The following is a 16,968-nucleotide window of genomic DNA, read 5'->3' on the forward strand; positions in this document are numbered from 1 at the left end:
TTTGTTTCACTTTGTACGAGTCAGGGTGGTATGAAATCATATCTACAACTCATGCTTTTTCCAACCATGATATAAAAATTGTGGGTCGATGGACTATCTGAAGAGCTATTTCGATTTTTAAAATGGCATGTTTTTGATGAAATTTGCATTATATTGCCTATAGCAGCACGCGCGGATTTTGAACTTTGACGCACGCTCACGGCCTTATGAAATATGAAGAGTGACTGAAATTAATGTAAGTTGTCAATTACGTTAAGAGGAATCCAAATCATGTAAACATTTTGAATTTGACCTTTTCCACGCGCTGTGAGCGCGCGCACCGCGCGCGGGGACACTTACGGACGGAAAATTTTGAAATGCATAAAATGACCTGATTCGTACTCTCCTTTAATAGTTAGGTGATTTTGACCATTCTAAAATTTTGACGCACGCGTACGCGCGCGTCATTACCTTTATGTGACCTTTGATGACATGACCTGTTGACCCTTGACCTGAAGTATATTTGATATGAATATGAATGACCTTTGCTTATGCATCATGAAGATATGATGGATAACGTGATTTCACAAAATGGCGCCTGGATGACGTCACGATGACCTGATGACCTTGAAAATGTTCCTGTCACGTCTCATGACAATGACCTATGACTGTCTTAAAATTGAAAGAAATTAACACAACCGATCTTGAGTTAACCGATAAACAAAAAACGGGAAGAAATAAAAATAAATAATAATAAATAAACTAGAAATTTAATTCGTCATGGGGACGAATTAGGTGGTCTGTCTTTAATTCTTATGATCATGCTCATCTTCAATTCAATTACCCCATGAAATAATGTTAATGTAAAATGATGTATAAAGATATAAATTGATGAATGAAGTACTGATGAACTGATGAACTGATAAATTGAACTGATGTAAAATGAACTGAATTGATGAGCTAAACGGATAAACTGATGAACTGAACTAAACTGATGAACGAAATATTGAGAAACTATCATGATGATGCATAATTAAGTAATATTGACTGCCTTCTGGGCAATACGACGTATATCGCCCGAACCGAATGTGAGGATGATATATGGCAAGTCGTATTGCCCTGAATTAGGCAGTAAATATTACTAATATTAACCACATCAGACATCTAGAGCAAACAAGAAACTCTTACTATCTTATACTATCTTATGAATTATAAATTACAAATTACTATCTTATAAATTATGTAGCCTACACTGCACAGGATATCCTAGCATTAGAAGTTGCAAAAACATCGTCAAACAAGCACTGTGCATCAAGTGCTTGACGAATTTTCGATACACTGCAAACATTGTGCCAAGGGTTTGATTGTTACGTCACAATGGAGTTCGTGCATAGTGCGCATGTTGTTATACACGTAATATACATTGTCATTGTCACCAGCAGCTGGTGAGCGATGTTATTTACAACTGGCTCGATTATTTCTCACGAGTTTGACATGCAAAAATTGTGGGGTCAACTTGCATCCTAAAGAGCTATAATGTATTTCGTATAGGCATGTTTTTGCCCATATATGCTATGTATTACAAGAGCTCGCACGCACAGATATTTACCTTGAACGGGCGCTCATTTCGTTATCAATGGTCATAAAGAGATAAACATGGTATCAAATTGTTCGGAAAAAAATGGGCAATACTATGAAAGACAAAAAAATGGCTATTCTAGGTTGCGTTCGACCATTACGAACAAAAACGTGCGCGCAAATTTATGCGCGCGGAAAGGTGTGCGCACGCAAAATTCTCGAAATGCTTGAAATGGCCAAAAACGTACTCTAATTTGATCAAAAAGTGATTACGAGCATTTTTTATTTTTGCGCGCACCGACGCGCGGACGGACGCGTACGCGCGCGTTAATTGACCTTAAGTTTACCGGACGGATATTGACCATAATCGTTATACATATGAATGAGAAATGATTTACGGTTATGAAGATATGATCATGAGTTGATTCTCAGAGCACTTCACAAAATGGCGCCTGGATGACGTCACGATATTTTAATGAACTTGAAAATGTTCCTGTCACGTCTTAAGATGATGACCTATGACTGTGTTAAATTTGAAAGAAATTGGACGGTTCAATTTTGAGTAATCGTGCACACAAAAAAGTGGTCACAAATTTATTTTAATTGAATTGTGTTTTTGTACAAATTCAATTAAAATACTAGAAATTTAATTCGTCACGAAGACGAATAAGGTGGTCTGTCTTCAAGTCTTATAATAGATTACAATATTTACTATATTGAAAAATTGAGAAGTTATATAGACATGTAAACAATGATGATTATGATGATGATGATCTTGATAGTAATGATTATGATGATGATGATCATGATGATGTTGATGAGGATGATTATCATCATGATAATGATGATCATGATCATGAGCGTGATTCTGACATCTTATCGGAAAAATGAGGGGTGATTTAGATAACATATAGTCTCAGCGACAACATACTAAAATCTAGGAGAAAACTGTTGAATAACAACCGAGATACTGGTCAAAACACATTGTCATGCAGATTCATGTTTTGAAAAAAGTGACCTCCCATAGACATAACACGCAAATATGACAAATTATGCATTGTTGCCTTTAATCGAATATTTAAATATGATGACGTCATCTAAATGAAAAATAAATGACATATTTCTGATAGAGAATTATCTCAGCTACAACATATCAAAATCTGGGAGAAGATCGATCACCGATAAGTGAGATAATCTCAAAAAAACAATGACAAAAATGACGTCATCAACAAAATACATTTGTTTGAGTTTAGATGCCAATATGATGACTTTGTTTCACTTTTTACGAGTCAGGGTGGTATGAAATCATATCTCCAACTCATGCTTTCTCCAACCATGATATAAAAATTGGGGGTCAATGGACTATCTGAAGAGCTATTTCGATTTTTAAAATGGCATGTTTTTGATCAAATTTGCATTATATCGCCCATAGCAGTACGCGCGGATTTTGAACTTTGACGCACGCTCACGGCCTTATGAAATATGAAGAGTGACTGAAATTAATGTAAATTGTCAATTACGTTAAGAGGAATCAAAATCATGTAAACATTTTGAATTTGACCTTTTCCGCGCGCTGTGAGCGCGCACACCGCGCGCGGGGACACTTACGGACGGAAAATTTTGAAATGCTTAAAATGACCTGATTCGTACTCTCGTTTAATAGTTTAGTGATTTTGAGCAATTTCAAATTTTGACGCGCACATACGCGCGCGTCATGACCTTTATGTGACCTTTGATGACATGACCTGTTGACCCTTGATCTGAAGTATATGTGATATGAATATGAATGACCTTTGCTGATGCATAATGAAGATATGATGGATAATGTGATTTCACAAAATGGCGCCTGGATGACGTCACGATAACTTGATGACCTTGAAAATGTTCTAGACACGTGTCATGACAATGACCTATGACTGTGCCAAAATTGAATCAAATTGACTAAACCAAACTTGAAGTTATCCTGGGCACAAAAAACGGGAAGAAATAAAAATAAAGAATAATAATAATAATAATAATAAAGAAAATTCTGACGAAATCAATAGGTGGTCTGTTGATAACAGACCACCTAACTAGAATTTAATTCGTCACGTAGACGAATAAGGTGGTCTGTCTAAGTCTTATGAGAGATTTGAGAATGGGACAAGTTATATAGACATGTAAACAATGATGATCATGATGAACATGGTGATGATCATGATATTAAAGGTGATGATGATGATGATAATGATAATGTTATATGACGATAAAAACGATAAAGTTAATGATGATGATGAGCAAAAGCATGATCCTGACAACTGATTTAAAAAATTGAGGGAATATTTAGATAGCAAATAGTCTCAGCTACAACATACTAAAATTTGGAAGAAAACTATTGAATTACAATCGAGATCCTGGTCAAAACACCTTGTCATGCAGATTCATGTTTTGAAAAAAGTGACCTCCCGTAGACATAACACGTAAATATGACAAATTATGCATTGTCACCTTTAATCGAATATTTAACTATGATGACGTCTTCTAAATGAAAAATAAATGATATATTTTGATAGAAAAATATCTCAGCTACAACATATTAAAATCTGGGAGAAGATCAATCACCGATAAGTGAGATAATCACCAATAAACAAAGACAAAAATGACGTCATCAACAAAATACATTTGTTTGAGTTTGGATGCCAATATGATGACTTTATTTCAATTTGTACGAGTCAGGGTGGTATGAAATCATATCTCCAACTCATGCTTTCTCCAACCATGATACAAAAATTGGGGGTCAATGGACTATCTGAAGAGCTATTTCGATTTATAAAGTAGCATGTTTTTGATCAAATTTGCATTATATTGCCCATAGCAGCACGCGCGGAATTTGAACTTTGACGCGCGCTCACGGCCTTATGAAAGGTCAAGAGTGACTGAAATTAATGTAAATTCTCATTTACGGTAAGAGGAATCTAAATCATGTAAACAAATTGAATTTGACCTTTTCCGCGCGTTGTGAGCGCGCGCCCCGCGCGCGGGGACAAGTACGGACGGAAAATTTTGAAATGCTTCAAATGACCTGATTCGTACTCTCCTTTAGTAGTTAAGTGATTTTGAGCAATTTAAAATTTTGACGCGCACATACGCGCGCGCCATGACCGTTATGTGACCTTTGATGACATGACCTGTTGACCCTTGATCTGAAGTATATGTGATATGAATATGAATGAACTTTGAGTACGCATCATGAAGATATGATGGATAATGTGATTACACAAAATGGCGCCTGGATGACGTCACGATAACATGATGACCTTGAAAATGTTCCTGTCACGTGTCATGACAATGACCTATGACTGTGCTAAAATTGAATCAAATTAACACAACCGATCTTGAGTTAACCGATAAACAAAAAACGGGAAGAAATAAAAACTAGAAATTTAATTCGTCATGGGGACGAATTAGGTGGTCTGTCTTCAAGTCTTATGATAGATTATAATATTTACTATATTGAGAAAGGGAGAAGTTATATAGACATGTAAACAATGATGATCATCATGATGATGATGATGATGATCTTGATAGTAATTGGGATGACGATGATGATGATGATGATCATGATGATGTTGATGATTATCATCAACAGACCACGATGACATCAGACTGAAAAAAATGAGAGAACATTTAGATAGTATATAGTCTCAGCTACAACATACTCAAAAATCAACAAAAATCAAGCCGAAATAACGGCGATATTGCTCGTAAAAGACAAGAATGTAGAATCCAGATTTGAGAAAAAGTCATCTCCCATAAGGATTACACGCCAAAAGTAATGGATCAAGTGATAATAGGGTAATATTAAAGTAAATATGGTTGTTTATTACATTATTTGCGATTGAACGTGTTTTAATATTCAAAGGAGATGGTAGAGTGAAAGGTCAAAAAGAAAAAAAAGTGAAGAAAAAAAATTGTTGGAGACGCCCGGACTCGAACCAGGGACCTCGAGGTCGGAAGTCAAGTGCGTTACCGATATACCAAAACATTTCCCATAGAGATTACACGTAAACTGAAAATTGAATTCTCAAATCCCACTTTGTAAGTGAAATATGAGCATGATCCCGGCATCTGATCGAAAAATAAAGGGCACACTTGTGATAGCTTATTGTCTCAGCTACAACATACTCAAAGCTCAGCGTAAACAAAGATAAAACGACGGAGATATTGCTCGCGAAAGACGAGAATGTAGAATCCAGTTTTGAGAAAAAGTCATGTCCCATAGAGAATACACGCAAAATGTGAAAAATTGACATGCCTCCTTTAATCGCAAAAATACGCCATAATACCATTGTCAAAATGAAATATCATGAAGACTATATTTGTAGAGAATATATTCAGGTAGAACATATCAAAATTCGAAAGAAAATTGATCAATATTTACAGAGATACAATCAATTTTCCAAAAATATGCTGACGTCATAATATGCAAATTGAAATTTTGAGTTTGGAGGCCATTATGATGACGTCATGAGTTAATTGAGGGTCAAATGACACATGAAATCATATCTCCAACTCATGCTTTTTCCAACCATGATATAAAAGTTGGGGTCAATTGACTATCTGAAGAGCTATTTTGATTTTTTAAATGGGATGTTTTTGATCAAATTTGCATTATATTGCCCATAGCAGCCCGCGCGGATTTTGAACTTTGACGCGCGCTCACGGCCTTATGAAAGGTCAAGAGTGACTGAAATTAATGTAAATTGTCATTTACGGTAAGAGGAATCTAAATCATGTAAAAAAAAATGAATTTGACCTTTTCCGCGCGTTGTGAGCGCGCGCAACGCGCGCGTTGACACGTACGGACGGAAAATTTTGAAAAGCTTAAAATGACCTGATTCGTACTCTCGTTTAATAGTTAAGTGATTTTGAGCATTTTTAAATTTTGACGCACGCGTACGCGCGCGTCATGACCTTTATGTGACCTTTGATGACATGACCTGTTGACCCTTGACCTGAAGTATATGTGATATAAATATGAATGACCTTTGCTAATGCATCATGGAGATATGATGGATAACGTGATTTCACAAAATGGCGCCTGGATGACGTCACGATAACCTGATGACCTTGAAAATGTTCCTGTTACGTCTCATGACAAAGGCCTATGACTGTGTCAAAATTGAAAGAAATTAACACAACCAATCTTGAGTTAAACGATAAACAAAAAACGGGAAGAAATAAAAATAAAGAATAAATAAAGAAAGAAAATTCTGACGAAAACAGGTGATCTGTCGTTGACAGACCACCTAATAAATAATAATAATAAATAAAGAAAGAAAATTCTGACGAAATCAATAGGTGGTCTGTTGACAACAGACCACCTAACTAGAAATTTAATTCGTCACGAAGACGAATAAGGTGGTCTGTCTAAGTCTTATGATAGATTTGAGAATGGGAGAAGTTATATAGACATGTTAACAATGATGATCATAGTGAACATGATGATGATCATGATAGTAAAGGTGATGATGAAGACAATGATAATGTTATATGACGATAAAAACGATAATTTTTATGATGATCATGATGATGTTGATGATCATCTTCAGACCATGATGATGATGGTGACATTGATGATAATGATGATGATGATATTGATGATGATGATGATGAGCATGCATGAGCATGATCCTGACATCTGATTGAAGAAAAAGGAAGTATTTAGATAGCAAATAGTCTCAGCTACAACATACTAAAATTTGGGAGAAAACTGTTGAATAATAAACGAGATACTGGTCAAAACATATTGTCATGCAGATACATGTTTTGACAAAAGTGACCTCCCATAGACGTAACACGCAAATATGACAAATTATGCATTGTCGCCTTTAATCGAATATTTCACTATAATGACGTCATTCAAATGAAAAATAAATGGCATATTTCTGGTAGAGAACTATCTCAGCTACAACATATCGAAATCTGGGAGAAAATCGATCACTGATAAGCGAGATAATCTCAATTAAACAAAGACAAAAATGACGTCATCAACAAAATACATTTTCTTTAGTTTAGATGCAAATATGAAGATTTTGTTTCACTTTGTACGAGTCAGGGTGGTATGAAATCATATCTCCAACTGCTGCTTTTTCCAACCATGATATAAAAATTGGGGGTCGACGGACTATCTGAAGAGCTATTTTGATTTATAAAGTAGCATGTTTTTGATCAAATTTACATTATATTGCCCATAGCAGCACGCGCGGAATTTGAACTTTGACGCGCGCTCACGGCCTTATGAAAGGTCAAGAGTGACTGAAATTAATGTAATTTGTCAACTACGTTAAGAGGAATCCAAGTCATGTAAATATTTTGAATTTGACTTTTTCCGCGCGTCATGAGCGCGCGCAACGCGCGCGGGGACATGTAAGGACGGAAAATTTTGAAATGCTTAAAATGACCTGATTCGTACTCTACTTTATTAGTTAAGTGATTTTGAGCTTTTTAAAATTTTGACGCACACGTACGCGCGCGTCATGACCTTTATGTGACCTTTTATGACATGACCTGTTGACCCTTGACCTAAAGTATATATGATATGAATATGAATGACCTTTGCTGATGCATCATGAAGATATGATGGATAATGTGATTTCACAAAATGGCGCCTTGATGACGTCACGATCACTTGATGACCTTGAAAATGTTCTAGACACGTGTCATGACAATGACCTATGACTGTGCTAAAATTGATTCAAATTGACTAAACCAAACTGTGAGTTATCCTGGGCACAAAAAACGGGAAGAAATAAAAATAAATAATAATAATAATAATAAACTAGAAATTTAATTCGTCATGGTGACGAATTAGGTGGTCTGTTTTCAATTTTATGATCATTGAAATGTCAAAAAAGTCAAAAAAATGAAGAAAAAAAATTGTTGGAGACGCCCGGACTCGAACCAGGGACCTCGAGGTCGGAAGTCAAATGCATTACCGATATACCAAAACGTTTCCCATAGCGATTATACGTAAACGGAAATGGAATTCTCAAATCCCACTTTGAATTGAAATTAGATACTTGATCATGATCATGATTGTCATGATGACGATAATGATAATGATGATGATGATCATCATGATCGGGATTTTGACATCTTATCGGAAAAATGAGGGGTGATTTAGATAACATATAGTCTCAGCGACAACACACTAAAATTTAGGAGAAAACTGTTGAATAACAACCGAGATACTAGTCAAAACACATTGTCATGCAGATTCATGTTTTAAAATAAGTGACCTCCCATAGACATTGATGATAATGATGATGATGATATTGATGATGATGATGATGAGCATGCATGAGCATGATCCTGACATCTGATTGAAGAAAAAGGAAGTATTTAGATAGCAAATAGTCTCAGCTACAACATACTAAAATTTGGGAGAAAACTGTTGAATAATAAACGAGATACTGGTCAAAACATATTGTCATGCAGATACATGTTTTGACAAAAGTGACCTCCCATAGACGTAACACGCAAATATGACAAATTATGCATTGTCGCCTTTAATCGAATATTTCACTATAATGACGTCATTCAAATGAAAAATAAATGGAATATTTCTGGTAGAGAAGTATCTCAGCTACAACATATCGAAATCTGGGAGAAAATCGATCACTGATAAGCGAGATAATCTCAATTAAACAAAGACAAAAATGACGTCATCAACAAAATACATTTTCTTTAGTTTAGATGCAAATATGAAGATTTTGTTTCACTTTGTACGAGTCAGGGTGGTATGAAATCATATCTCCAACTGCTGCTTTTTCCAACCATGATATAAAAATTGGGGGTCGACGGACTATCTGAAGAGCTATTTTGATTTATAAAGTAGCATGTTTTTGATCAAATTTACATTATATTGCCCATAGCAGCACGCGCGGAATTTGAACTTTGACGCGCGCTCACGGCCTTATGAAAGGTCAAGAGTGACTGAAATTAATGTAATTTGTCAACTACGTTAAGAGGAATCCAAGTCATGTAAATATTTTGAATTTGACTTTTTCCGCGCGTCATGAGCGCGCGCAACGCGCGCGGGGACATGTAAGGACGGAAAATTTTGAAATGCTTAAAATGACCTGATTCGTACTCTACTTTATTAGTTAAGTGATTTTGAGCTTTTTAAAATTTTGACGCACACGTACGCGCGCGTCATGACCTTTATGTGACCTTTTATGACATGACCTGTTGACCCTTGACCTAAAGTATATATGATATGAATATGAATGACCTTTGCTGATGCATCATGAAGATATGATGGATAATGTGATTTCACAAAATGGCGCCTTGATGACGTCACGATCACTTGATGACCTTGAAAATGTTCTAGACACGTGTCATGACAATGACCTATGACTGTGCTAAAATTGATTCAAATTGACTAAACCAAACTGTGAGTTATCCTGGGCACAAAAAACGGGAAGAAATAAAAATTAATAATAATAATAATAATAAACTAGAAATTTAATTCGTCATTGTGACGAATTAGGTGGTCTGTTTTCAATTTTATGATCATTGAAATGTCAAAAAAGTCAAAAAAATGAAGAAAAAAAATTGTTGGAGACGCCCGGACTCGAACCAGGGACCTCGAGGTCGGAAGTCAAATGCATTACCGATATACCAAAACGTTTCCCATAGCGATTATACGTAAACGGAAATGGAATTCTCAAATCCCACTTTGAATTGAAATTAGATACTTGATCATGATCATGATTGTCATGATGACGATAATGATAATGATGATGCTGATCATCATGATCGGGATTTTGACATCTTATCGGAAAAATGAGGGGTGATTTAGATAACATATAGTCTCAGCGACAACACACTAAAATTTAGGAGAAAACTGTTGAATAACAACCGAGATACTAGTCAAAACACATTGTCATGCAGATTCATGTTTTAAAATAAGTGACCTCCCATAGACATTGATGATAATGATGATGATGATATTGATGATGATGATGATGAGCATGCATGAGCATGATCCTGACATCTGATTGAAGAAAAAGGAAGTATTTAGATAGCAAATAGTCTCAGCTACAACATACTAAAATTTGGGAGAAAACTGTTGAATAATAAACGAGATACTGGTCAAAACATATTGTCATGCAGATACATGTTTTGACAAAAGTGACCTCCCATAGACGTAACACGCAAATATGACAAATTATGCATTGTCGCCTTTAATCGAATATTTCACTATAATGACGTCATTCAAATGAAAAATAAATGGAATATTTCTGGTAGAGAAGTATCTCAGCTACAACATATCGAAATCTGGGAGAAAATCGATCACTGATAAGCGAGATAATCTCAATTAAACAAAGACAAAAATGACGTCATCAACAAAATACATTTTCTTTAGTTTAGATGCAAATATGAAGATTTTGTTTCACTTTGTACGAGTCAGGGTGGTATGAAATCATATCTCCAACTGCTGCTTTTTCCAACCATGATATAAAAATTGGGGGTCGACGGACTATCTGAAGAGCTATTTTGATTTATAAAGTAGCATGTTTTTGATCAAATTTACATTATATTGCCCATAGCAGCACGCGCGGAATTTGAACTTTGACGCGCGCTCACGGCCTTATGAAAGGTCAAGAGTGACTGAAATTAATGTAATTTGTCAACTACGTTAAGAGGAATCCAAGTCATGTAAATATTTTGAATTTGACTTTTTCCGCGCGTCATGAGCGCGCGCAACGCGCGCGGGGACATGTAAGGACGGAAAATTTTGAAATGCTTAAAATGACCTGATTCGTACTCTACTTTATTAGTTAAGTGATTTTGAGCTTTTTAAAATTTTGACGCACACGTACGCGCGCGTCATGACCTTTATGTGACCTTTTATGACATGACCTGTTGACCCTTGACCTAAAGTATATATGATATGAATATGAATGACCTTTGCTGATGCATCATGAAGATATGATGGATAATGTGATTTCACAAAATGGCGCCTTGATGACGTCACGATCACTTGATGACCTTGAAAATGTTCTAGACACGTGTCATGACAATGACCTATGACTGTGCTAAAATTGATTCAAATTGACTAAACCAAACTGTGAGTTATCCTGGGCACAAAAAACGGGAAGAAATAAAAATAAATAATAATAATAATAATAAACTAGAAATTTAATTCGTCATGGTGACGAATTAGGTGGTCTGTTTTCAATTTTATGATCATTGAAATGTCAAAAAAGTCAAAAAAATGAAGAAAAAAAATTGTTGGAGACGCCCGGACTCGAACCAGGGACCTCGAGGTCGGAAGTCAAATGCATTACCGATATACCAAAACGTTTCCCATAGCGATTATACGTAAACGGAAATGGAATTCTCAAATCCCACTTTGAATTGAAATTAGATACTTGATCATGATCATGATTGTCATGATGACGATAATGATAATGATGATGATGATCATCATGATCGGGATTTTGACATCTTATCGGAAAAATGAGGGGTGATTTAGATAACATATAGTCTCAGCGACAACACACTAAAATTTAGGAGAAAACTGTTGAATAACAACCGAGATACTAGTCAAAACACATTGTCATGCAGATTCATGTTTTAAAATAAGTGACCTCCCATAGACATAACACGCAAATATGACAAATTATGCATTGTCGCCTTTAATCGAATATTTTCCTATGATGACGTCATCTAAATGAAAAGTAAATGGCATATTTCTGGTAGAGAATTAGCTCAGCTACAACATATCGAAATTTGGGAGAAAATCAATCACTGATAAGCGAGATAATCTCAATTAAACAACGACAAAAATGACGTCATCAACAAAATACATTTTCTTTAGTTTAGATGCAAATATGAAGATTTTGTTTCACTTTGTACGAGTCAGGGTGGTATGAAATCATGTCTCCAACTCATGCTCTTTCCAACCATGATATAACAATTGGGGGTCGACGGACTATCTGAAGAGCTATTTCGATTTTTAAAATGGCATGTTTTTGATGAAATTTGCATTATATTGCCCATAGCAGCACGCGCGGATTTTGAACTTTGACGCACGCTCACGGCCTTATCAAATATGAAGAGTGACTGAAATTAATAGGAGGATTAAACGAGAACTTACAGTTTGAAGTTTGATCCTTATTTTATGAGTATTAGGAGGTTAGAGAATATATGAGAGCCCGCCCGCAACGCTACAATCAATCTTCAAAGCAACTGTGACTACTGATGAACAAATAAAATAAATAAAATAGGACTGATGAGAACATACTAATGATCCTGAGCAAGGGAGGGAGAGGTAGGGCATATATTCTCTAACCTCCTAATACTCATAAAATAAGGATCAAACTTCAAACTGTAAGTTCTCGTTTAATCCTCCTATTTTATTTCATATTTCTCGGTAACGAGAATACATGAGACTTCAAAGCTCAGTAGTCACATATGCGACAATAATTTGTCAACAATTATCAGGAATAGCTAACCCGGCCCTGGTAGAAATCAGAATCAGTGATGTAGGACTGCTTGAGTGAAAGTAGAATGTCCCGTATTCACTGGTTTGTTGTAGTATTTTTCAAAAGTTTTCTCATTGGCCCAACCGGCATGCTTGAGAATCACATCCATTGGGATGTGCATCTTCTTGGCTATTGAAGTAGATGCTGCCCTTGTAGAGTGAGACTTATACTGGTCCGTATCGATGCCAGAAATTTTCATCACAACTCTGATCCATCTCGAAATTGTTTGCGAGGATGCCCTTTTGTGTGGCTTCCGAAACGAGATGAACAGGTGTCTCTCTGACTTCCTTATTTCTTTTGTCAGTTTTATATATTGTTCAATGCAATGTACGGCACAAAGCCGTTCATCCTCTAGGAATGCTGATATCTTCACCATTATACCAACATTTCCTGGTTTACTCTGCTTAAGCAGGCTATCAACGTGGAATTCCACCGAGTCCGTCTTCAAACACATCTTGTCCAAATTAAGGTTCCAAAGAGTTTGTACTCTTTGTGCTGAAGTAAGCGCAAGTAACATGCTCAATTTTTGAGTCAATTTACACAAAGGAAGCTTATCATTAGCTGGTTGAAGACGAAGGTAATCCAATACAATACTGACGTCCCAAACCTGAGCATAGCGTGGGGTTGGAGTTCTTAGCTGGAAAACACCTTTCATGTACTTGCTTATGATAGGATGTGAACCAATCGTATAGTTGCTATCATCCAAACTCATGACTGATGCCAGGGCACTCCTTGCTGTATTGATAGCACTATAGCTAGCATTATGTCTGTAAAAAAGGTCACTGAAAAACTCTAAAATATCCTTAGCTTTAGCCTGCATCCATGGAAGTTTGTGCTGTTCGCAGAAAATTTTCCACTTGGAGATGTAAATGTTGTATTGTTTCTTTGTTGATTCTCTCCATGATGCACCAATAATGTCTGTAGTTCTCTCTGTTAATCCATGTAGGTCACAGTGTGCACGCCAAGCCTGCAACAAAGGAGATCAAGATTAGTGAGAGGGTGAGGACTGCCAGACACTGGCTGAGTGAGAAGTGAAATGTTCCATGGCAAAAGCATGGGCTCTTCAAGCAACATTTCTTCAAGAATGGGGAACCAGGCTTGTGTAGGCCAGTTTGGTACCACCAATAAGCCTCGTGCATTGTCTACTTTAATCTTCTGTAGGCACCTTGGAATTATGTTGAAAGGTGGGAAGGCATAAAAATTGAGAGTACCCCAGTCTACGGTGAATGCATCCACTGCCCAAGCATTAGGGTCTGGCATCCACGAAATATACTTTGGTAGCTGAGCGTTGAGTCTAGTTGCAAACAAATCTACCTCTGGCAGACCATATCTACCCACTATTGACTTGAACATAGCCCTATCGAGCATCCATTCAATGTTGTCATTAAATTTCCTAGACATGCGGTCTGCTTCGACGTTTAGAGTACCTGGGAGATGAGCAGCCGTTAACCAAATATTTCTATCCTTACACCACTCCCAAATTTGACTGGCAATTTCATTGCAGGAGTGTGATCTAATACCTCCCATATTATTGAGGTACGCAGTTGCTGTCATATTATCAAGCCTAATCAGAACATGTGTATTTCTCATGTTAGAACAGTAAGCTTTCAACCCGAGGCCTGCTGCAAGGGTCTCAAGATAATTTATTTCATTATTGTGAGCCCTAGCTAATTCTTGGCTGTTCCATCTGCCCCCTGTTTGTGATTTTAGATCTGTAGCACCCCAGCCTTTTCCACTGGCATCGGTGCGCAATTCCATCATGAATTTCCCATGATGCATAGGGCACTTAACTGAAGTAACATTTGAAACCCACCAGTTTATTTCATCTTTAGATTTAGGTGAAAGTACCATGGGCCTGTCAAAGTGCCCTTTATTGCACCTTAATGCTGCTATTTTCTTTTTCTCTAGTGCCCTGTAATGCAGTGGCCCATACTGAGAAGCTGGAAATGTTGCTACTATTTTCCCAATTATCTTCGCAACTTCCCTTATGGAGGGGGCTTTCTTCTCTAGCAACCCAATGCATGCCTCTCTTACGTCTTTGCCTTTGTTAACAGGCAGTGTAATTTCCATTCTAATTGTATTAAGTCTGAATCCAAGAAATTCAATTTCTTGAGTCGGTTCAAGCACTGACTTTATTGGATGAATTATGAATCCCAGTCTACTCAGTAACATTGTAGTAGCTGTCACGGATTCTAGTGTTCTAGACTTGGTTTTACCAATAATTATAGTGTCATCCAAATATCCAACAACTTTGTGTTTGGATTGTCTAAGACAGGCAAACACAGGTTTGAGAAGCTTAGTAAATAGCCTGGGGGCAGAGCTAAGCCCATTTGGCAGGGTTTTAAATTGCCATAATTGTCCCTGCCACACAAAGCGAAGGTACTTTCTAGATTCTGTATGAATGGGTACCGTGTAGTATGCATCGCGAAGGTCGACTGAAGCCATGAAGTCTCCCTCAGACAAGAGGGAGACAGCAGTGAAAATGTTGTCCATTTTGAAATGGTAATAAGTAATGTATTTATTAAGTTTGGACAAATCCAGAATTAGTCTAACTCCTCCATTCCTTTTTGGTCTTGTGAAAATGTGTGAAATGAATTCACCATTGACGTGTGAGCAACGCTCAATGACGTTTTTATTTTCTAGAGTATTCAACTCCTCATGGATCTTAGCCATCTCCATAGCATTTCGCTTGTAAGTGTGGAGGGGCTTGTCTTGTATGGGGGGGAATTTGTCTGGATCAAATTCCAGTTTGTAGCCTTGAATAGCTTGAAGTAAGAATGGATCTGAAGTAATTTTGCACCAATTTTCATAAAATGGCTTCAGTCGACCTCCGACCATATCAGACACGGCTTCATTACAAACACTAACCTCTTGAGTGCTTGAGCCTGAAGGGGAATTTCCCTCGACTACTTCTTGCGATGGTACGATTGTTTGCCCCTGTTGGCTGCTGTTGGGGTGTAGGTGTGTGATGCCTGTTGTTTTGAATTCCCTTTCTTGAAGTTGGAATTCTGGCGCTGCCCTAAAAAAGGGCGCTCTGAGTTCCCATACATACGGGATGACGAATTGCCTTGATCTCGATTGGGGAACCAGCCAGCTCGTTTCATGGTGTGCTTGGCATAGTCTGTAACCTTGCGATAAGGATGATATGAGCGTTGATGCCTGTCTTGAGGCTGGTTTCTCGTGTTCATAACACCTGCCGTGGCTTTTTGCTGTTCTTGTAGTTCTTTAACCTGGCGCCCCAGATCCTCGCCAAACAAGTGTTTGGTAACTGGGTAAGTTGGCCGGCACAGATGATGAAAAAGAGGGTTGAGATCCGGTTTGATCAAATTCTTCCTCATGGAATTTAGGCCGTAATTGGCATTACATAGCAGCGCCAATGCATCATGCTGCTCCTCGGTCATCGTAGCCGGGTTCAGAGATCGTGCGAAAGCACACAAGCCTTTGGTTAATGACTTCTGGATGTACTGAATTTTCAGATCTTTATTTCTAGTTGCTGAACGCAAGTTTTCCCAAATAATTGTGTTCACTCTTGGAATGTCAAGCAATTCACAGTTTTCGGGGGAAAGATATTTCTCAGCCGCCTCATCCAGAGATTTTTCTTCCAGTTTGTTGCTCATCAAATAAGTCATAGATTGAGCTATGTCGTCATGTAAGGGGGCACCAATCCCCGAGGGCATGGCAAATTTTGCGGCGATTATGGGAATTGAATCTTGTCCCTTGCCGGCAGTAGTAGGCACACTACCAACAGCTCTGCCCATGCTTCCGACATCGTCAGTATCATAAAGAAGTTCGCTACCTGGCGATTCACTTCCATCATAAAAATCATCGGCCAAAAGGCCTTCCCCCGAGGTCAATCTTCCTACCGAGAGGGGCT

At 37.3% G+C, this 16,968-nt stretch overlaps 1 protein-coding gene across 1 annotated transcript; it reads right to left on the reverse strand.

Moving 5' to 3' along the window:
- Window positions 1-12,893: 12,893 nt before the first annotated feature.
- On the reverse strand, window positions 12,894-16,313 carry LOC105446791. The gene is made up of 2 exons (XM_011684047.2): window positions 15,963-16,313; window positions 12,894-14,061 (listed from the first exon to the last, which is right to left on the reverse strand). The coding sequence occupies exon 2, from the start codon at window positions 13,912-13,914 to the stop codon at window positions 13,087-13,089; it is 828 nt and encodes a 275-aa protein (XP_011682349.2). The 5' UTR covers window positions 13,915-14,061; window positions 15,963-16,313; the 3' UTR covers window positions 12,894-13,086.
- Window positions 16,314-16,968: the final 655 nt, after the last annotated feature.

The sequence above is a fragment of the Strongylocentrotus purpuratus genome, unplaced genomic scaffold (assembly GCF_000002235.5).
Source record: "Strongylocentrotus purpuratus isolate Spur 01 unplaced genomic scaffold, Spur_5.0 spur5_scaffold_4, whole genome shotgun sequence".
Classification (NCBI taxonomy): Eukaryota; Metazoa; Echinodermata; class Echinoidea; order Camarodonta; family Strongylocentrotidae; genus Strongylocentrotus; species Strongylocentrotus purpuratus.

Bases quoted from the DNA above. Each gene is read 5' to 3' on its own strand.
- LOC105446791 (XM_011684047.2), bottom strand. From the start codon at position 13,914: ATGCAGGCTAAAGCTAAGGATATTTTAGAGTTTTTCAGTGACCTTTTT.